Here is a 23,655-nt window from a genome sequence, read left to right on the forward strand (position 1 = left end):
TTACAGCTTTTCATCAGGTTAAAAAGATGATTTTTAAAATTATCTCAGCTGCTTCAAATATCAACAGTTTTTCTAAGTCTTACCACCCTACAATGATTTTTAGAGGTAATTATAGAACGACTACTTCAAGATGACCTTGAAATTCTATACTGCTTCATACTGGAAAACAAAGCAAGGGGAACCTTAATGTTTTTCTGTCCCCCAAATTACCCATTAGTTTTATTAATCAAATATATTTCTGGCCTGGAAAGGAGACTCTTTGAACAATCATACAGTTAGCTGAATGATCTCTAGAAGTCTGTACTGCTTTTATTAAACTGGGAGTCTTGTAAGACAAAATTATCCTTCAACATTATCTTTCCACTTCTAACTTTCAAGGATCCTTGTATTTTTCACAGAAACATGAAAAATTAGATAAAAGGTGTTTCTCTTCCCAGGGTTATGTGTTGACAGTATTTGTCAACTGGATTCAGACTCAAATACTAGTTTCAACAAATATGTCTTTGCTTGACATGTGAGTGAGTGGACAATCAACCCTATAATGGTAACAGGCGATACGACCAGGGCTCAGAGAAGGCACATAATAGTGACTAAGTCAGAATCTGAACCTTGGGTTTTCTTCTTACTCAGCTGTTGTATGCTCTTCAAGCTATACCAATATCAAAATTCAGCTGCAAGTATATATTTCAGATCAGGCCTTCTCAAAAAGTGCTGACAATACAATTCACTAGTGATTGGGTCTCAAATTCTACCAAATTCTACCTTTTAGAAGTACCTCATCATTTCAAACCAGAAAAATATGAAAAATTAGCTAACAAACTGCAGTACTTCTTTCATTTAATGTACATAAAATTATTCGCTCTTTAAAATGGACTATAGCATACCCTCTTGAAAATAATAACCTTCCAAGTGTATAGGAAGCCCTAAAGTATACTTTCTAAAATAACTTTCAGTGTTTAATAACAACTATACAATATTGTTCAAAAAACTGCTGAGAACATTCAACACTAGAATATATAAATTGGTTCAGAAAATTCGCAATGGACTAGATAAAATAAAGCTGATGATGTATATAATGATGTACAGTCCCCAAAAGAAAAGGACCTAAAGCTAATAAAAAACCAGTAGCACTAAACTATAATCTTCACTCCTAGCTCTTTATCTGGCACATGACAGATCCTTAACACTTTTCACTCAAGCCTCATAACTTCAAATTTAGTATCTATGTGAAGAAACATGAAAACCCATGGGCCCAAAGAGACACATCAACTAACTGCAATATGTAGACTATTTGGATCTCAATGCAAGTAAAAAAAACTATTGGGGGGGAGGAGACAATATACAACAAAGACAATACAAAAAAAACAAGTGATAACTGAATGCAAGAAATTTACTATTAAGGAATTAACTGTGTACTTTCTCAGTGTGATATTGGCATTGTGGTTTTAATGTTTTTCAGTCTAGAGCAGCAGGCCTCAACCTTTGGCACCAAGGATCAATTTAGTAGAAGACAATTTTTCCATGGACCAGGGGCAAGAGATGTTTTGGGGAAGATTTAAATGTATTACATTTATTGTGCTCCTATGAGAATCTAGACAGCATATTAAAAACCAGAGACATTACTTTGTCAACAAAGGTTCATCTAGTCAAGGCTATGGTTTATCCAGTAGTCATGTATGGATGTGAGAGTTGGACTATAAAGAAAGCTGAGTGCAGAAGAATGATGCTTTTGAACTGTGGTGTTGGAGAAGACTCTTGAGAGTCCCTTGGACTGCAAGAGATCCAACCAGGCCATCCTAAAGGAAGTCAGTCCTGGGTGTTCATTGGAAGGACTGATGTTGAAGCTGAAGATCCAATACTTTGGTCACATGATGCAAAGAACTGACTCATTTGAAAAGACCCTAATGCTGGGAAAGATTGAAGGTGGGAGAAGGGGACGACAGAGGATAAGATGGTTGGATGGCATCACCAACCTCATGGACATGGGTTTGGGTAAACTCCAGGAGTTGGTGACGGACAGGTAGGCCTGGCGTGCTGCGGTTCATGGGGTGGCAAAGAGTCGGACATGACTGAGTGACTGAACTGAACTGAATGAGAATCTAAGTCACTGCTGATCTGACAGTAAGTGGAGCTCAGGCTGTAGAAACAGATGAAGCTTCACTCACTTGCCCACACCACTCACCTCCTGCTGTGCAGCCCAGTTCTTAACAGGCCACGGACCAGTACCAGTCTATGGACCAGGGGTTGGGGACCTTGGTCTACAGTATACCAAAAAGGGTTATCATGACCTGCCACAGTAAGTCATTTTTTTTTCCCTAAGAGACTAGACAAAACAGATGTCAGTCTATGCAGAGTATCTGAAATTGTATCTGAAATTTTATAACTAAAGTTATTAATGCCCTACCCCTAGCTACATAAATACTGTTGCTGTTTAGTTGCTAAGTCATGTCCAACTCTTTTATACTCCCATTGACTGCAGCCCGCCAGGCTCCTCTGTCCATGTTATTTCCCATGCAAGAATAATGGAGTGGGTTGCTATTTCCTTCTCCAGGAATCGAACCTGTATGTCTCCTGCACTGGCAGGTGGATTCTTTACCTCTGATCCACACCAGAGAAGCCCTACATGAATACAGAGGCAACTTTAGGGTCATCATTTTTAATGGACTTCAAAGATAACTTAAGCACACTTTTGAAACTAAAAGCAAAATTCTCCTGTGACTAAAAATGGAAGGAACAGAATTATTTGCATTGAAATGAAAAATAAAATGGCCTTATAGCTGAAAGTCCAAAACCATGAATTACAAAATTATTTTAAAAACCTGAATTTTAATAAATATGTAACTAGTAAAGGGCACATTTTTAGTCCTTGGTCTAATATTTCAGCTTCTGTTAGATGGTTTTCTTCAGTTTTTAAAGCAGATAGGATCTTACATTAAAAACAACAAAAAAAAAAGGACTAGAAATATTCCTGTCGTAGTCTATAAAACATATATAAGCACACTTCAGAGATATTAAGAGTTCAATTTTATATCACCACAGTAAAGCAGAAATCAAAATGAGTCACATAAATTTGTTTCCAGTACATATAAAAGTTATATTGACACCATACTACAGTCTATTAAGCATGTATTATGTGTTTAAAAAATCCAATGTACATACCTTCTTAAAAAATACTTTATTGCTAAAAAAAAGTTCATCATCAATTGAGCCTTTAGCCACTGAAATCTTTTTGGAAGGTCTGAATCACTGAAAATTACCAAAATGTGACCCAGAGACATGAGATGAGCAGAGAACCCTGCTCAACAGAGTTTCAACAAGCCTTCAATTTGTAAAAACCACAATATCTGGAAGTACAATAAAACAGAAATGCACCTATAATCTCTTCATTATTAATTAACCATTCACAGTGCTGTTAGGTACTTACTGTCAAGTTATCTCTCAGTAACTGCATTATTAGCGTGCTGTCTTTGTATGACTCTTCACTTAATGTATCAAGTTCAGCAATGGCTTCATCAAATGCCTGTGACCAAAAAAAAACACATTTCAGTGCTCAAATAATGACAACTACTGAATTTCCACATAACAGGTAAAAAATACATACTGTCTTTGCAAGAGAGCAGGCTTTCTCAGGGGAGTTCAGAATCTCATAATAGAACACAGAGAAGTTAAGGGCCAGACCCAGTCTGATAGGATGTGTTGGTTGCATTTCCTTTTTGCTGATTTCAAAAGCTTCTTGGTATGCTTGCTGTGACTGATCCACAATCCCTGGATAATAAAAGGCACCAAAATGTATCAATGAAAAGTACTTTGTTTTCATCCCTCAAACCAAATCTTTACTCATCCAGTAATAAATTCTGAAATACTAAGCTGCTGCAACTTAAAACTGGCTCCTAAATTTTAAAAAATAAGCTTCTCCTAGAAACCTACTCTAGTCACTGATCAACGTCAAGACAAAATAACTCTGTAACCATCTCAGTATAATTTTTAATTAGTCTGTACTGCTCTACAGTTATGCTGTAATTACTATGTCTTAAAATTGTGAGGAAACATTCCTATACATAAAATTGACTTGTGAGCAATCATACATTTTACGAAAGCAATTACTAGGCAGTAGGTATACAGCTGACCCTTGAACAACACGGGGCTCAGGGATGGATACCAACTGTTCACGCAGCTGAAAATCTGAGTATAATTTTATAGCTGGCCCATCACGTCCAACCTTGTACAATGTAGTACTATAATATTTACAGAAAAAAAATCCCTGTGTAAATGGATCTGTGCAGCTCAATCTGTGTTCTTCAAGAGTCAAGTGTACAGTCTCAGGAAAAAGGAAAAAAAGAAGGGAAGGGACAGGGACTGGGGGAAGAGAGAGAAACAGAGAGGAAAGGGGAGAAAGAGCAAGGAACAGTGAGCAGAGTCCATTTGCTGCTCTTCAAACAACAGAAGAGACCACCTCTGGCCTCTGTTACTTTGTAACATCCAGCAGACAGGCTGAGGCAGTGTACCTTTCTTGTCATCACCAGCTGCAACCTCAGCCAAGTAGCGGTAGTAGTCTCCTTTCATTTTCAAATAGAAGACTTTGCTCTCTGCTTGTGAAGCGTTGGGGATCAAGAACTTTTCCAAAAGAGACTTGGGGAGAAAAGAAACAGTCATAATAAGACTAAAATAAAATTGAAAGAATATGCATTTCCAAAACACACACTACAACTTAAGTGATAAAATTTTAATACCCAGTCATTGCCAATAATACTACTTTTGAAAGTAGAAGGGTCATAAATTTGTGACAGCAATACTTAAAATTTGAAATTAGTGTTCAGCTTACTATTTAAGGCTAATTTGAATACTGGCCTTTCCCTCATAGTGCTTATTACTTTACATGCTGATAAAGACTGAATGTTTCAGTGAATGTGAAAGCATGAAAGTTGGTAAGACTTTATTATTATGTTATTATGTTTTATTAATACATATTTAACAAACTGGCAAACTTTTCAGTTTCAAGGTAGTCATGACACTAAAATGGAAAGAAGACAGAAATTAACCTTTTGAGACTATGAAGCTATATGACTTAAGCAGAAACTGTTAATATAATAGACACTACCAGACTCCATGACAGAGGAAGCAGAACAGAACTTCATTTATAAGATTACAATTAAAGTAATACCTTCTAAGGTAAAAAGCTGTTCGAAGTAAAAGTTCTATTTTTCCTATCTAAATTAAGAAACTGGTAGGAGTATGAGAATTTAAGATCTGAAGAGTAAACCTTTAGTTCATTAATGTGATTCTCAGCTAATAAGAAATACATTTACCAATCACCTCAAACAAGTAAAACTTCACCCTACATAATTCTGTTCAAAACTATAACAATCTAATTAAATCCAAACATGCTAATAATTACATTCTACAAATGATTTCAGAAAAACATGACTTCACTGTATTAGGGGGATTAAGGCACAATAAACTAGTGATTTTTTTTTAAGGAGGAGAAAGATAATATTCCAGTAGTAGAATTAGGCAAAATGTTTACTATTTTTAAAAATTCTCCACTTCCTATTAAATATACTCTACAAATCAATTTTCAACTGGGCTTAGCCCCAAACAAGTCTCAATCTTTACAAGGAATAAGGGTATTTAATTCTTGGTTTCTATTATTATAGTTGCCCAGTGGTTTAGTCTATACAGCACTTCCTTATATGCCAAACAGTTTGAAAAATGCTTTAAAACAGTAACTCTAACTTTTTATGTTTATCCCATTATCATGTTCCAAACGGTGAGTGGGTGAGTAAGCTTTAATCTAGCTTCTCTCCCCTTCCTACAACTTAAAACTACATATACTCAAATGAATTGGGTAGGTTTCAAGTTGGCAGTAGGACCAGGTTGCAATGCATTACAGGAAAAGGTTGGAGGTGACAGAATTCAACCTGAAACAATGTTTCCTGTGATTATTAGTTAGCCTGAAATCAGAAGAGCACTTTGGTTAGGTAACACAATTCTTACTACAGGACACCCAAGCTGTCATCCCTCAGCTGCAGAAGTGTTCTGTCATTCATTCCTTCATTCAGTTAAGTCTTAAGGCTTCCTAGGTGGTGCTAACGGTAAAGAATGCACCTGCCGATAAATGCAGGAGACGTGGGTTTGATCCTCGGGTGGAGAAGATCCCCTGGAGTAAGGAAACAGCAACCCACTCCAGTATTCTTCCCTGGAAACTCTCAAGGATAGAGAAGCCTGGCGGACTACAGTCCATGAAGCCACAAAGAGTTCGACACAACTGAGGGTACACACACAGTGTGAAACCTCAACCAGACTAGAAATAAAGGAACCCTCTGGGTTTGGAGCACCACTGCCTTCTCTGAAGGAGGAATGCCTACGAAGACTCAGCAGAATTCAAACTTCTGCCGTTTTGTCTCTTAGACACCATCATTCTCTTTTGAGGCATGAACACTGTGAACATTAGGGCTGGTCTTTGAGGATCTGCCTCAACAGCATAAGAACATTCCATTTAATATAGTGGTTTTAAAATTAAATGCCCAGGCCTTTTCAAGTTTTATATCTTAATACAAAATGCATTCATTCAACTATGGGAGACCATATAGCATAATGGCTTTGGAGTCAGTCTAGGTTTAGACCATGGCACTCCACAGCTGGAAGGATCAATTCCACTTCTGACTGGCTAAGCTAAAGGTTATGCTATGAAGTCTAACTAAAGAAAACATGTATTGCGATTAACCAGAATTCACAAATAACTTTAAATTAAACAGCAGAAAAAAAACACACACATATATATACACACATATAAATTTAAAGAAGGCTCTGTATATTATTCAATTGTGAACTGCTCTTTAGCTCATTTATGTAAATTTAAGATTATACAAAGAATATCTCCAAATTAAAGAAGTGACAAGTAAAGGCCTAACCATGAAATCAGCTCTCTATCTAGGTATTTCTAATTCACATTTTACTGCTTCAAAAAAATTTTTTTAAACATTACTTATTCTCCAAAACTTAAATATCACTGTGTGAGGCACTGAAAACAGTGAGCAAGACAGAACAAGGATAAAATGTCAAGCAGGGAAGGCCCTATAGAAACTAAGGATTAACACAGCCTGGACGTGTCCTACTTTTCAGTGACTTTTATCTAACCCACTGTGTATCTGTAAAGATGAAGGACACAAACATGTGCAGTTAGTTAAGGGTAAATCATTTAAAATAAGTATACAAACTTAGAGAAGTTACTTAGGCAAGGTGTCAATAAATGTCCTAAGAATTTGTAACCCATCTTTTATGGGTGGTAGCTTCTCTCTCTCTAAAAACTACTGTTTTACATTAGGGTAACTCACACTGAGAATTTTTCAATTAGCAATTAAGTACCTCTTTCTCCAAGGTGAACACTGAATTTATCCATAACATCTGATTAAAACAATCACAACAAAAACTACTTTTTAAAGCTATTAACCGGATGCACTCATCTCACACGCTAATAAAGTAATGCTCAAAATTCTCCAAGCCAGAGGAACCAGAGATCAAATTGCCAACATCTGCTGGATCATCGAAAAAGCAAGAGTTCCAGAAAAACATCTATTTCTGCTTTACTGACTATGCCAAAGCCTTTGACTGTGTGGATCATAATAAACTGTGGAAAATTCTGAAAGAGATGGGAATACCAGACCATCTGACCTGCCTCTTGAGAAATCTTTATGCAGGTCAGGAAGCAACACTTAGAACTGGACATGGAACAACAGACTGGTTCCAAATAGGAAAAGAAGACGTCAAGGCTGTATATTGTCACCCTGCTTATTTAACTTACATGCAGAGTACATCATGAGAAACGCTGGGCTGGATGAAGCACAAGCCGGAATCAAGATTGCTGGGAGAAATATCAATAACCTCAGATATGCAGATGACACCACCCTTATGGCAGAAAGCAAAGAAGAACTAAAGAGCCTCTTGATGCAAGTGAAAGTAGAGAGTGAAAAAGTTGGCTTAAAGCTCAACATACAGAAAACGAAGATCATGGCATCCGGTCCCCTCACTTCATGGGAAATAGATGAGGAAACAGTGGAAACAGTGTCAGACTATTTTGGGGAGCTCCAAAATCACTGCAGATGGTGACTGCAGCCATGAAATTAAAAGACGCTTACTCCTTGGAAGGAAAGTTATGACCAACCTAGATAGCATATTCAAAAGCAGAGACATTACTTTGCCAACAAATGTTCGTCTAGTCAAGGCTATGGTTTTTCCAGTGGTCATGTATGGATGTGAGAGTTGGACTGTGAAGAAGGCTCAGCGCTGAAGAATTGATGCTTTTGAACTGTGGTGTTGGAGAAGACTCTTGAGAGTCCCTTGGACTGCAAGGAGATCCAACCAGGACATCCTAAAGGAGATCAGTCCTGAGTATTTATTGGAAGGACTGATGTTGAAGCTGAAACTCCAATACTTTGGCCACCTCATGCAAAGAACTGACTCATTTGAAAAGACCCTGATGCTGGGAGGGATTGGGGGCAGGAGGAGAAGGGGATGACAGAGGATGAGATAGTTGGATGGCATCACCAACTCCATGGACACGAGTTTGGGTAAACTCCGGGATTTGGTGATGGACAGGGAGGCCTGGCCTGCTGCAGTCCATGGGGTCACAAAGAGTCGGACTTGACTGAGCGACTGAACTGAACGGAATTGGAACCTACAAGTAACAAAAGGCAAAAGTCAGGCTGCTTACTGGCCTAATGATAGACCAAAAGGACCAAGTGTCAACACAGTGGTGAATGTTTCTGATAAAATGCTGACTACAAAAAGCTGAAAAAGCAAACTCATCACTCTGTATCCATTAAATAAACAGAGTTTTTGTGTCACTTATACCTCAGTAAAGCTGTTAAAAATAAAAGCTGAGACAGGGATGCATGACAAACTTAAAATCTTTTGATGACATAAAGGTAAAAACCATTAGGATTTAAAGAAAAAAGCAAGAAACACTGGATTAAAGATTAAATTTGGTTAAAAAGGCTAACTGTGAAAGAACAGAACGGTGGTAGACTGACTCCAGAGATGGCCTCCACCATGCTCCTGAGTCAGGGTTAACTTTGTTGATTAACTTTAACCAAACAGTGATAAAGATGACTCCTATTCCAGTTCCAGACCTAACCCATATGAGGACTAGCAGCTTCCCCTATTTCTCTCTCTGAGCCCTAAGCTAGTGTTAAAAAAACAAACAACAAACTATCCTGCTAGAGAGCAAGGTCAAGTTAGCTCCAGTCATGAGACATGTTTAGTGAAGCCACACGGGTACTTCAGACCCAGCTCAAGACAGCAATGAACGACTACAGCCAACACCATGTGAAAAACTGTCCAAGAGAATCCGGACAAGCCAGAGTCATGAAAAAGAACTAAAACCACTGTTTCAGTTTTTATTGGTTTGTTATGCAGCAATAGACAATTGAGAAAATAAAAACATCACTTCAGTAATAAATGGCATTTTAACACTTAAATTAAGCACTTTATATGGATTAATTGATCCTTCTATAACCTTACCTCTGAGGCACAAACTACAATTAGCCCCATCTCATAGAAGACAACAAACAGGGCCCAGCAGCGTACGTGCTCAAAACTACAACTAAGTTGTAAAGGTACAACTCCAACGAGGCAATATGACCTGTTCTACATTATTCTGCATTTTCTCTGCCTACTAAGAAGCAGAACATGATTCAGAGATAGTAATTAGAAATCAAAGTTAAGGATGATGTTTTAGCTCTACACCGTGTTGATGAGACCACATCTTAAAAGTATATTGTTCCTTTAAAAACAGAGACTTCACTGCCAGTCCAGTGGTTAAGACTCCACTCTTCCACTGCAGGGGACAAGGATTTGATCCTTGGTGGGGGAACTAAGATGTCAAACGCCCCACCCCAAAATATCTAGACAGGCTTTGACAAACTGGAGGGTATTCAGGAAAGCAAGCAAGAATGTTGATGAAACTAGAAACAGTCACGAAAACTGAAAAAAATATGACATGAATGGCTCCAGAAGACAAAACTAAATTTAGGCAGAGACAGATTTCTGCTCAGTATGAGAAAACTTATGAAACAAATTTGGAATAGGTCATCTCACTAGACAGCAAGTTCTACTCTTCTTACAGAAACTTTAAAGGAGCAAATGACTATTTTTCAGAGATTCATCAATCAGATGTGGTTTCATTCAACTCTGAGATATGGAAGATATAGAATTCACTGCTGCTGCTGCTGCTAAGTCACTTCAGTCGTGTCCAACTCTGTGCGACCCCACAGACAGCAGCCCACCAGGCTCCCCCGTCCCTGGGATTCTCCAGGCAAGAACACTGGGGTGGGCTGCCATTTCCTTCTTCGATGCATGAAAGTGAAAAGTGAAAGTGAAGTCGCTCAGTCGTGTCTGACCCTTAGCCTTCCAGACTCCTCCATCCATGGGATTTTCCAAGCAAGAGTACTGGAGTGGGGTGCCATTGCCTTTTAAGTTAACTAGAGGTGATTTAAGTATGTTAATTTATCAGACTGAACAAAGAGAAATCAATGTTCAATTTTCCAGATTTAAAAGCCAGAGGAAAAAAGCATGATGGAAGGGACAAGACCATGATGGGAATAAAAACAAAAGGAAAAAAAAGGAAGTTGCACTTCTTAGAAAGCAGCAGTGACAAAAATTGGAGAACAGAAAACAAAGAGGAAAGAACTAATAGCTATTTTCAAAACATACATAAACCAGAATACCCTGCACTAGGTATACAATACAACCTCCTATGTTTCATTCACGGGTAGTAGTACAATGAAGGTGATGACACCTGGGACACTGTGACAATCTGAATTTAAAAGGAGACACAGCATTATACAAGGAAAGACGCAAACAAGGTGCCACAGTTTCTACTTATAAAACGAAGGTCAGGCTGACTACTAATGTACCTTTCACTTGTAAAATTCTCCATGTAACACAGTACATTGACCTTCTAATCTAAATGTAATTTACAACAGGAAAGGAGTTTCGTGTCAAACACAAACTTTCACATCCTGCACTCACACACTGGACAGGGTACCATGTGAACACACAAGAGACCTCGCTGAAACAGAATCTGATTCAGATTCACAGTAGTTCCTCAAGCACTTAAAAAAAATCTGTTTTTGATGATAGCTACTGCCTTTTAAAGATAATCATGGTCATTTAAAAAATACCTAAAATCAATTCGCTAAATTAGAGTTAATGCATGTTCTGACTTTATGCAGTAGTCATCTCAATAACGGGATTGGAAGAATAAAACCCACACCTGAAATGTCTCTGTAAATGGTTCATAATCCAAGCTAAATACATGATGTAATTCTGGAGAGGTTGCTGAACCTTAATCTCATCAACAGACAAATTATGTAGGGTTTGAGATTTTAGAGTTAAAAGATTTTTCTTCTTTACAGCATCAAGTACAATTAACTTCTTAGGTTGTAAAAACACAAGATATATGGGGTAAAGTAACGATTTCTGCCTCCAAGTTAAACTACCCAAGGCAGAATATATAAACAATAGTTTCTAATACATGTATTGATCCAAAGAAGGTCAATGCTTTGACTTTGGGAGTGTATTAATACTAAGGAACCTCATAAACTGACAGGTTATCTAGTTCTGACTGCCCTTCTTAAGGTTCAACCTGCCACCACTACAATAAACATTTAATCCTAACTATGGTCAAGTATTTCTAATAAAAGGTTTGTGAAGTAAAAATCCACCTCTATTCTAATGATATACCTCTCTCTCTCACTGTCCTTCAATCTGACTACAGACTGAAATTAAGAGTAAAACATCAACTCTTTAGGAACAATCAAGACTAGAGAATACCCTAAAACACCAAAACTGCAGCTGACCTGGTGGTGGCAAGGCCCTAATTTCTGGGCATCCAAGCATTTCTTGGAGCAACAGTTTGGGGTAATAGAAACAATATAAACTAAAATCAGGCAAACTTACATCCCTGTCTCATCATTAATTTTGAGATCTCAGGCAAGTTAATCTCTCAGAGCCTTAATTTTCTCATCTATAAAAGAATTAAACGAAATTCAATTTTATACAATGATTTATCTTTTAATAAAAAACATACAAATTGATTACAATGAAAATCTACTTCAAAGGGCAGCTGCTGCTGCTGCTACTAAGTCACTTCAGTCATGTCCGACTCTGTACGACCCCATAGGCGGCAGCCCACCAGGCTCTGCCGTCCCTGGGATTCTCCAGTCAAGAACACTGGAGTGGGTTGCCATTTCTCTAAATGAGTATTAATATAAACAGGAAAGCACCCGTCACAGCTCCTGACAAGAGTAGGCATACTCTACTCAGATGTAAATTTAAGGCCTGAGGATCTTGACATTCAAAAATCTGCTTTAGTGTGCTCCCTGGTGACTCAGACGGTAAAGCGTCTGCTTACAACACAGGAGACCCGGGTTCAATCCCTGGGGAGGGAAGATCTCCTGGAGAAGGAAATGGCAACCCACTCCAGTATTCTTGGATGGGTTCCCATGGATGGTGGAACCTGGTAGGCTACAATCCATGGGGTCGCAAAGAGTCGGACACGACTGAGCAACTTCACTCTCAATTTTAGTACTCTACTTTGGGTTCAGTCATCAAAAATTTGTTTATCTAGTAAGAGTGGTGAAATAATGCACAAAAAACCCTTTCATTTAAAACACAGGATTAAATTATATCAATGTACAAAAGATAAAGCAAACATTTTCCATTAGTACTTATTCTTTTTACAGCAAACATGTAAAGGGCACGAGCTATGGAAACACTGCTTACTAGCTATGTCAGCTTGACAAAGTTCTGGAATTTCTCTGGGCCTCAGGTTTCTCATCTGTAAGAGATACTGGAAAATAGGTGCGACTTCATGAATCTCCCCTAACAGGACTCCCAGGGTCCACAGATCACTTTTAAAGAACTGCTGACTGACTTAAAGCAATCTGAACCATCCACCTTTCAATATACCACGCTCTGAGCGACTGAACTGAACTGAAAGGTATGTTCTCCCTCAAGCTAATTCTCAGCAATACACTAATTTCTGCCAATATCAACAATGGACTAACTACATAATGTTACACTCATAAAACACTACACTGACATTAAAAAGAAGTTGTGTGCCAATTGGAATGAAGCATAAAACATAATCAAAGTGTTGTGTGTGTGGATACAACTTACAGAACAGTTTCTATATGATCCTACTTGTATATATTCTTCAAGGACAGAACTGTTTGCACAGGCACTGTTAAGTTCCCAGGATAAAAAAAAAAGAGAGAGAGAGACTGTTAGAGATTACCTCTGAGGAACTGGGATGATGTAGGGAGAGTTTAATTTTTTAACTTTATATCCTATGCTCTACAACATCCGTTATTCAGAACAATATAAAGTAAATTTTAATTATGATTTTGCACCTTCAACTTTTCATATATCTATTCTCAACCTGCTTACAGGCTCCTTAAAGACACACGTTTTGCACATATTAGGCACTCAAACATCAAATCCCAAGGCCAAATTAACATGCTATTTTAACAGCCTCATTTAAATATAACAGAGGAAACTTAGAACAATCTTGACTATCAAAAGCTCATCATCTTCCCAAACTTCTAAATAGTTTAGGTAAAATGTGATGGAAATTACTGAAGATGATATTGAAGGTTAGATAATTAATATTTTGCTCCAAGAAGAAAAACGTTCTGTTTCTTTAAATACCTAAAGTCAATAAAGTCAAGTCACTCAGTCATGTTGGACTCTTTACAACCCCACGGACTGTAGCCTATCAGTCTCCTCAGTCCATGGCATTTTCCAGGCAAGAGTACTGGAGTGGGCTGCCATTTCCTTTTCCATTAAAGACCTAGAATTGTTCAAAAATGACAGGTGTCTGGTTGCTGTTCTAAGCACATATATTCAGAAATAGCAGCCAAAGGGCAAGCTAGGCACATCCTATATGCTTTCAGGACCCTTGGATAAGCTCTAGGTTCTATGTAATGACTCTAGAGCGGGCAACTAAGGAAGACAAAACAACAAAAATTCACCAGAGACAGGGTGGGAGAATAGTCTGAGGCAGTAAGGTGAAGTAAATCTGTTTGGAAGTCAGAACACCTAGATTTTGGTAGTAAAACTCTGCCACCAAGAGCAAATAGGAGTTTCAGATAGAAAACCATGATACACCCCCTCATTCAATCTACTGTATTTTATTAACAGCATTCTTTTCAAAACCTTCTTTCCAAATTTCATCCCAGGAAAGTTTCTCTAATGCACTGAACACTTCCCAACCCAACATTCTTCCTTTCTTTATTAAATGAGAATCAGACATTATATTGACTATAATGGGTATTCACTAATTTTTTTAAGTGTTTACTACAGCTCTGAAGAATGACCATCTGCCATGAAGCACTCATATCACTGGGCTATAGGCTATGATCTGGCTTATCAATTAGAATGAAGTGAAGTGAAGCGAAAGTTGCTCAGTCATGTCTGACTCTTTGTGACCCCATGGACTATACAGTCCATGGAATTCTCCAGGTCAGAATACTGGAGTGGGTAGTCTTTCCCTTCTCCAGGGGAGCTTCCCAACCCAGGGATTGAACCCAGGTCTCCTGCATTGCAGGACTTACCAGCTGAGCCACAAGGGAAGCCTGTAAATTAGAATACATGAAGCCAATTACTGAAAATAAATTTTGAAAGTACAAGTTATAGAGCTGGGATATCTTCCCCTTTCAAAAAAGTAATCCAATTATTATAAAATGACATTAGCACTTTGGCAAACTATATTTAGTTCTATGTGGCTCAGATGGTAAAGAATCTGCCTGCAATGCGGGAGACCCAGGTTCAATCCCTGGGTCAGGAAAATCCCCTGGAGAAGGGAATGGTAACCCACTCCAGTATTCTTGCCTGGAGAATTCCATGGACAGAGGAGCCTGGCGGGCCACAGTCCATGGGGTCACAAAGAATTCGACATGATTGAGGGACTATCAAAAGCATCTGCCTACAATTCGGGAGACCCCGTTCAATCCCTGGGTTGGGAAGATCTCCTGGAGAAGGAAATGGTAACCCACTCCAGTATTCTTGCCTGGAGAATCCCACAGACAGGGGAGCCTGGCAGGCTATATAGTCCATGGGATCCCAGAGTTGGACACAACTGAGCAACTTCACTTTCACTTTTCATTGATTAAAAAAATCATATTTATGGGGCCCATCTATCTTAAAAAATTTTTAATTGGTACTTTTATACTATAGGATATTTTCAGAAGTCTCACTGCTGTTTAAATTTGAAAATATAATGTCCTAAAAATAATGGTTTGGTAACAAGAACAGCACATGTATCCTAATATGATACACCAAGGAAGGCATAGTGTCATTCCCAGGAATTTTTCCCCAAAATGCACAATCTGAATTTACTCATGAGAAAATCACCAGATGAATCCAAACCGAGGATTAGTTTACCAAAAAAAGAAACCGGCCAGAACTCTTGAAAAAAGTGGCAAATACATAAAAAGGCAAAGACTGGAAAACTGATCCAGATTAAAGAAGAGTAAGGAGACAAGACAAACTGTGATTCTGGACTGAATTCCAGACCAGAATTAGGCAATTACGGTGGTACACTCTGTAAGTGCTATGGGTTACATAAATTTATTTTATCCATTATTTTATTAATTTATTGATTTTGATCATTAAGAGAACCAGGTAAAGGATATATGGGAACATTTGAAATTATTTCAAAATAAAAAGTCAAAATTATAACAAGCTAGAAGAGACCGTTTAATTACCGTATGGGAGAAGAGGATACTTTCCCTTTTGGTTATTTAATATTACAATTATTATACACAAGTTTTAAAGAGGAAATCTTCCTACTAGGATTCTTTTTCTGGAAGATTATCATTGAGTTCTGCTCTCCAACCTTATACCGTTTTCATGCTCATCTGGGTTTTTCAAATTTCTTTATTGGGCTGTAAAACTTGTGTTTAGGAGATAATACGAAAACTAGTGATGTATTTGTAAATAAAAATATGAGGGGTGGAGACGAGGTTCCCATTTCGTTTCAGACTATATTCCACCTAATTGGTCACACTTTAATTTCCATTAATGTAAATATACAAAAAAAAAAAAAATCACCAAGCAAATAGTAAATAGTCCCAGAATTTCAAAGCAAAATAATCAACTTCTAAGAGACATTTATGAACCACAATTTGAAAACAGCTGGGGAAGCATCTCCTTTGACTTGACCTCACTACCTATGTGTACACTGAAAAGACCAAGCCTCCACAACCCATTCCTCTCTTTTAGATTGTACTATCACAGCCCTCTTCCATGAACACAACAAAGAAAAAGAGATCAGGATATAGATATTACACATTTATACCAATCAAGCATAAAAAATGTCGATGGTTAAAAGGTGCCAAGAACTTGAAGCACAAGGCGTTCAAGTGTGATTCCTGTTATTTTCAAGTATAAAACTCTAAAAATGCAGTCTAAAACTAAAGCCATCACATTTAATGAAAATGTTCTTCTTCCCAGTTTGCAAGATGGGATTAAACCTTCACTAAAAACACACTTCTAACTTCTCTAATTATCCAACTCATCAAACAATTCAAATACATGAAATTCCAATGAAACAAAAAGTGGTCACTCTCTGCAAAATAAATGCAACTGGATCTCTCCTAGATTAACAAACACACATTCAAGTCAAGCAACTAGACATCTTGTTGTGCTTCAGCATCTTGATCTATGAAAATGAAAAAAACAGGTAGGGCAGATGCTCCTTTAAGCCTAAAATCCACTGATTCAATAAAATTCACCTCCCAATTTATTATTCAATTTAAAAACTCAGAAGCCCCACAAATGTCATTTTAAATATCCTCAATATGAAATTTATTTCAACAGCACAATGTAGAAGGTCAAAATTCTGGTATTGCACAATTCCCTTGTGCACAGAGAATTTCCCCAAACTTTTCACTTTGGGGAAAGAGAGTGAAAAGAAAGCGGCTATTTTCGTTGAGATAAAAGGCCCATCAATTTGGAAATTATTCTCTTACTCCCTCTTGTGGCTGGATTGCTTTCTTTTCAATTACAACTTCATCAGTTGCTTCCAAAAGTGCTCCACCAAAACTGCTAGAGAATTAGGTGGTGTCAAGAACTGATTTGGGGCTCCCCTGGTAGTTTAGCTGGTAAAGAATGGGCCTGCAATGCAGAATACCGAGGTTTGATCTCTGGGTCAGGAAGATTCCCCTGAAGAAGGGAATGGCTACCCACTCCAGTAATCTTGCCTGGAGAATTCCATGGATAGACCATGCAGTTGCAAAGAGTCAGATATGTTGAAGCAACTAACACAGACAGACAGACACACACACACACACACACACTCACGCACGCACACATGAACTGATTACGCTGGTATCTGTACACTTTTTGACTTTCTGTGCAATGTTGGCACAAAGTAAGATTTTAGGTGTTCTATGAATGATAAGGTCACACTGCTATGAATGGGCAGAGTTGCTTAACTTCAAGGATGGAATTATACAGGACTCTGACCAGTCACTTAACTGAATGCATTTTCCATTAGTAAGAACCGGTAAATCTGCACCAGATAAGTTTTAGCATATCAACAAGAAATTTGATAATGCCAGATTCAAAATGTACCTCCTAAAAATTAAGATGGTAAAACATACCAAAAAGAACTTACTGAGTATTGATTGGTAACTGCTAAAACGGACACTAGGGGGTTTTCCTTCTCCCCTTCCCCAGAGCCCTTTTCAGAGCTGGCATTAATGTTGACGTGGGCTGAAGTTTCTCACCAGTCAAAGCTCCATTTCCCAGTATTTCCATCACAAAGGATGTTTTATTTAAAAAAAAAAAAAACTCATTTTTTATAGTGTTTTTAAAACTTGCACATGCATGCTGTATATTATGTACAGCTCCCTAGTGGGACCAGATTTTATCAGCCACTTTTAAAATAGAAGGCTGAAGACCAGTTCTTCTGAATTTGACCAACACAGCACTTTCCCCTCTGGGTTGCTGAGATTTTTTATGAACAGAGGCTTTTTTCCCGGTTAGTATTATTTTTTAATTTTACTTTTTAACGTTTGTTGGTTTCTGCCGTAGGGCAACGTCAATCAGCCATAACCATACATATATCCCCTCCCTGGTGGGCCTCCCTCCCCTCCCCCATCCCACCCCCTAGGTCATCAGAGTGCAGGCTGGGCTCCCCGTGTTAATACAGCAACATCCCACTATCGGATAGTGTTGAGTAGAGACTTTTTATATTTATGTTTTTCTTTATAGCAACAGCTTATAAAATAGCAGGTAATCAATAAATATTAAACTTATTAACTTTCTCTTAAATTTAATATCCAATAAACAAAGCCTCAATGCAGTGATAACAAAGAAGCACAAAAGTGCTATCAGAGAAGGTAAGCAGTATTATTTGCTATTTAATATCAACACAGAGATGTATTAACTCTACATAAAATACCCTACAGGTAGATGCTATTATCATTTCCATTTTGAATATGTGGAAACAAGAGTCACAGATATGAAACACTTGCCCAAAGTCATAAAAAATGAATTAAAGAAAATTCAAACCACCAAGGTCTATGTAGACTGTGCTAGACTATGTCACCCTTTTAAAGTGAAGCAGCAGTTTACATTTTTAGAAATGCTACACAAGATTATTCTTCAAGTCTTATCCTTATGATCCAATTAAGTTTGATGATAATGCTGTCTCATCAGGTGGAAACTATCAAAGAGGAAACTGAAAGGAAAGGTCATTACAAGAGCATGATTCTTCTGATGTCATAAACATCTATTCTAAACACAACAGAAAAATACTCATCAAATTATTGACTTGAGAACTTCCCTGTTCTAAGTAAACTACAACTTACCTACATAAATCAATGTCCTCAACTGTCCATTTCCCAGAATAACATTTTGAAGGTAATGTGTTTTGAGTAGGATATTTACCAAGTGCCCCCGGGTTCAATGTAGTTCAAGTATTCCTTTGAAATTCTGGGCAACGATTTTTAATGTGTGTTTTAAGAAGCAAAAATAATTATGATCTGACAATTCACAAGTCTTGAATCAACAAGAGAAGCAGGTCTATCTCAGAAACACACTTATATTTAATCACCTGGATGAGAAACATTCAACTCACCACTGGGTTCCTTGGTAATACTGTTAATTTGAAAGAACTCCTAGATCCCCCAACTTGTTTGCAAGACAGAAGTTAACTTCCACTAAAACATTTCTAACTTCTCTAATGTTGTCCAACTCGTTAAGCCAATTCAAGTCAGTCAAATCCCTATACTACAAAAATTGGGCATTCCTGGGGCTCCTGGTTTTAAAAGAATGAACATGCATATAAGTCAACCATTCAGACAAAGTCTTAGCTTGACTTATTTAACTCTATAAATTGACATTTGGACTATCTTTATGTTCTTTCTTTGTCATCTGTTATAACCATATTTTTATTTGGAGGAGAACAGAAGAAAGCTCACAAATTCTGTTGCAAGAAACTAAGAAAAAGATTATATGGTAAACTCTTTTACTAATCTATTCCAATAAAAACAAACGTGAACGTGTCATCAACAGAACCACCCTGCTAACATGTCAACTATATTCATCCATGCTCTGCTGTCCCCAAGACCCATACTATAGCAAACGAATGTCAACAGAATAAAATTAGTGAAATCTGCCAAGATATAAAACTATTTTATAGCACACTACTACTTATGTGATATGTTAACAGAAAATGCAAAACTGTCATCAATGACAAACTGCAATTGTATAGCAATTTTTACAGATACAAGTTTTTCGTTATTACAGGGAAATGCTCACTAGAGAATAAAATGGAGAACGACCTGTTGCAAAGAAACGTACTTAGTACAATGGTAACTGATAAGAATGTGGTGGCTAAGCATGCCATTTTTCCCAAGCCAAATTCAAACTTGTGCCATCTAAATATTAAGCATATCATATTCCTGCAGTGTGTTTTACAAATTAAATACAAATGTCAATGGTCCTACTTTTAAGGGGAATAAAGGAATAGAGCCAATCCTAAACTCAAAAACAACTTAGACATCAAGATTAAAGAGTTATTTGGTGCAAAAGTAGTTGCAGCTTTGCATTGTTGGAACTTTGGTACTGAATACATTCTTAAAGTAAATGTGGTTATTTTATACATTATATTCATGTGCATTTCTTGCTTTATGTTTTTTTTTTTTTGCTAATGACATTACTTTCTATTTTAGACTACAGAAATGTTAGACAAAAAGCAAATTACAGCGATTTTTAAATTCAAGTTCAAAATGGGTGGTAAAGGAGCAGAGACAACTGACAACAATGCATTTGGCCCAGAAACTGCTAACAAAGGTACAGTGCACCGGCGGGTCAAGCAATTTTACACAGGAGGTGAGAGCCGTGAAGATGAGGAGGGTAATGGCCAGTCATTGAAGCTGATCCCCTTACAACTGCATAGGAAGTTGCTCAAGAACTCAACATCCACCATCCTACAGTCGTTCGAGATTTGAAGCAAACTGGAAAGGTGAAAAAGCTCAGTAAGTGGGTGCCTCATGAGCTGACCGAAAATCAAAAAGTTGTCGTTTTGAAGTGTTGTCTTCTCTTATTCTAAATGAATCATTTTTTCATCTGATAGTGACGTGCAACAAAAAGTAGATTTTATGACAACCAATGACAACTAGATCAGTGGCTAGACTGAGAAAAAGCTCCAAAGCACCTCCCAAAGACAAATTTGCACCAAAAAAGGTTATGGTCATTGTTTGGTGGTCTGCTGCTGGTGTGATACACTACAGCTCTCTGAATCCCAGCAAGACCATCATATCTGAGAAGTCTGCTCAGGAATCAATGAGATGCATCAAAAACTGCCACGCCTGCAGCCGGCACTGATCAATAGAATGGGCCCAATTCTTCTCCACAGTAACACCCGACCGACCCAATGTCGCACAACCAACACTTTAAAGGTTGAATAAATTGGGCTATGACTACTACGTTTTGCCTCCTCCACCATATTCACCTGAACTCTCACCAACTATCATTTCTTCAAAGCATCTTGACAACTTTTTGCAGGAGAAACATTTCCACAACCAGCAGGAGGCAGAAAAAGCTTTCCAAGAGTTCATCGAATAATGAAGCAGATTTTTAAGCTATAGGAATAAACAAAAACTTTCCTCTGTTGGCAGAAATGTGTTGGTTGTAATGGTTCCTATTTTGATTAATAAAGATGTGTTTGAACCTAGTTATAGTTATCAGGCCACAAAGATGGAAATTGGCAATGGCTTGTATCAGGGACAAGAAGACCAAACAAGAGCCAAAGGCACAGAAGGAATTCTTTTTGTTTTATAAAAAGATAAGAGAAAGAGCTATCTGTATGCAGCACAGAACTGGGAAAAGAACAGTAAAGGTAAGTTCAAGTGAATGACCACCACTAGCAATATAAAGTTTATAACTTAGCTTCTGTCCATTAAAATTAGGTCAAGTTTATTCTTACAACATCACTTTCTTGCCAATATGCATATGAGTGGGAGAGTAAAGGATAGAATTACTAGTAAAATGGGAGTGGCAAATAATCCTGGGTACTACCCACAGGAAATGTATCATACAAATGAGTATCAACATGAATGTAAAGAGTTGAGAACCAACTCTTTACAATGATGCAGCCAGCACAGCAATTAACTTGCAATTAGAAAAAGAACTCAAAGGTGAGTCCAAGATGTCATTGTTAAAAGTCTAGAAAATGTGCTAAAAATTAAGAGGTTAGAAAGAATAGGTAGTTTCAAAAGGAAGAGGAGCTCCTGACTGCAGCACACTGACATTGACAGCAGAGGTTCAGTGCTCAAGAATCTATCTTCCAATGCAGGGCAAGTTGGTTTGATACCTGGTCAGGGAACTAAATGCCCACGTGTCAACAGACAACTAAGCTCCACACTCTAAAGCCCACATACCACTGCTGGAAAGGAGCCCATGTGCCCCAACGACATATCCTGCACACTGCAACAAAGATCCTACATGACACAACTAAGACCTGAGGCAACCCAGTAAATACACACCAAAAAAGAGAAGGAAAAAAGACCTCCCTGAAGAGCAGTGTTTATACTCAATGCAAAACCGCAATAAAGAGAGATGGAAATCAGGATGAAATCACAATAGGGATTATCTCAGGAATTAAAATTCTAAGGCCTATTAGCATTTCAGTGGACTACATTAAGTTTTTCTGAGCTTAACTGACATCAGAACACCCGTAATTTTGACTTCCTCTTGCAATGCAGAAGATACCGGTTCAATCCTTGGGTTGGGAAGATCCACTTGAGGAGGAAATGGCAAACCACTCCAGTATTCTTGCCTGAGAAATCCAACAGACAAAGGAGCCTGGCGGGCTGTACAGTCCATGGGTCGCAAAACAGTCGGACACAACTGAGAGACTAGTCAACAGCAAATTGTATTTATGGGGGGGGTGGGGGGAACCCTATGTCTTTCCAAAGTTAAAGCCCCACTTCCAAAAAACCCAAAGTTAATACTTAAATGATTATAGCTATGATGGAGGGCACTGAAAATCTGCTTCTGATGTTAGTAGGGGAAACTTAGCTCTGATTTTCTTTATAAAAGCACAACTATTTTTGCGTGTCTTGGAAGAGGTAAAATCTGGCATCACTTCCTTTGGGTAAAGTTTTTGCAAGGTCATTAAGTCCCACATTCATTGATTTATAACATAATTGACCCCTTCATGCTTTAACCAGCACCCTCTCTCTCTTCCTAATCTCATCTCTTGCAAAATCACTGCAAAGGCTTTTGAATAAAGCAACTGTTTCCACCTAATGCACTGACAGAATGAACCATCACTTAATTTGCTGGATTAACCAAACCTCACTTAACAGACTGGCTTTATGCCAGGCCTTTTTCATTCCTAGGCAAACACCAATAATGCCCATGTCGTTTTATCTTTGGGCTAAATATTCACATACATTTTTCAGCTACTCTCTGAAACCCCCTTTAGTTTCTATCAGCATTTATACCATTACTGAGCCCTGTATTTGTTCCCCAAGCTACGCCATTATACTTGGATATAATTACTTAAAATGCTATGCTATTTTTGTTATCAAATTTAAGTATGAAAAGAAGCATTTCTAATGCAATTACAATGAATGTTTTGAAATGACTATTTTTAAAGGAGACACACACATGTATCACTTGGGTTATCCAAACAATTGAAAGATTAGAAAAATTCTGATTATTTTCTTTTAGCTTTTAAGTTCTTACTCTACTACGTAAACTCAAATTACATTTTATAAAGGTTGCGTTTCTTTTAGGGGTGGCTAGTAAGTTATTTTCAAACCGTAGGTCTATGCACATTCAAAGAAAAGGTCTTAGCTCCGCACTAGAAATGCGCAAATGAACACACACATTTGTTTTAACTGAAAATGTTTAGAACAAGTAGGAACACATTTGAACTACTTTTCAATTAACCAACTAACTAGGATCTTCTACTGTACCACTACTGACAGATGTTATCGTAAGATTTTTTTACTCATAAAGCTGGGCATTTAATTTTTGGCCACACCCTGCAAAACATGTGGGATCTTAGTTCCCCAACAAGGATGTGAACCTTCACCCCCTGCATTTGAAGTGCGGAGTCTTAACCATTGGACC

At 37.8% G+C, this 23,655-nt stretch overlaps 1 protein-coding gene across 3 annotated transcripts in view; it reads right to left on the reverse strand.

Moving 5' to 3' along the window:
* YWHAZ (tyrosine 3-monooxygenase/tryptophan 5-monooxygenase activation protein zeta) overlaps window positions 1-23,655 on the reverse strand; it is a 34,787-nt gene that overhangs the window by 2,995 nt on the left and 8,137 nt on the right. For all 3 annotated transcript variants that reach the window (XM_005887010.3, XM_070383057.1, XM_070383058.1), the window contains exons 3-5: window positions 4,506-4,629; window positions 3,602-3,765; window positions 3,425-3,520 (exon numbers count right to left, since the gene is read on the reverse strand). In XM_005887010.3, the coding sequence (XP_005887072.1) occupies window positions 3,425-3,520; window positions 3,602-3,765; window positions 4,506-4,629 (384 nt within the window). The remainder of the gene's footprint in view (window positions 1-3,424; window positions 3,521-3,601; window positions 3,766-4,505; window positions 4,630-23,655) is intronic.

The sequence above is a fragment of the Bos mutus genome, chromosome 14 (genome assembly GCF_027580195.1).
Source record: "Bos mutus isolate GX-2022 chromosome 14, NWIPB_WYAK_1.1, whole genome shotgun sequence".
Taxonomy (NCBI): domain Eukaryota; kingdom Metazoa; phylum Chordata; class Mammalia; order Artiodactyla; family Bovidae; genus Bos; species Bos mutus.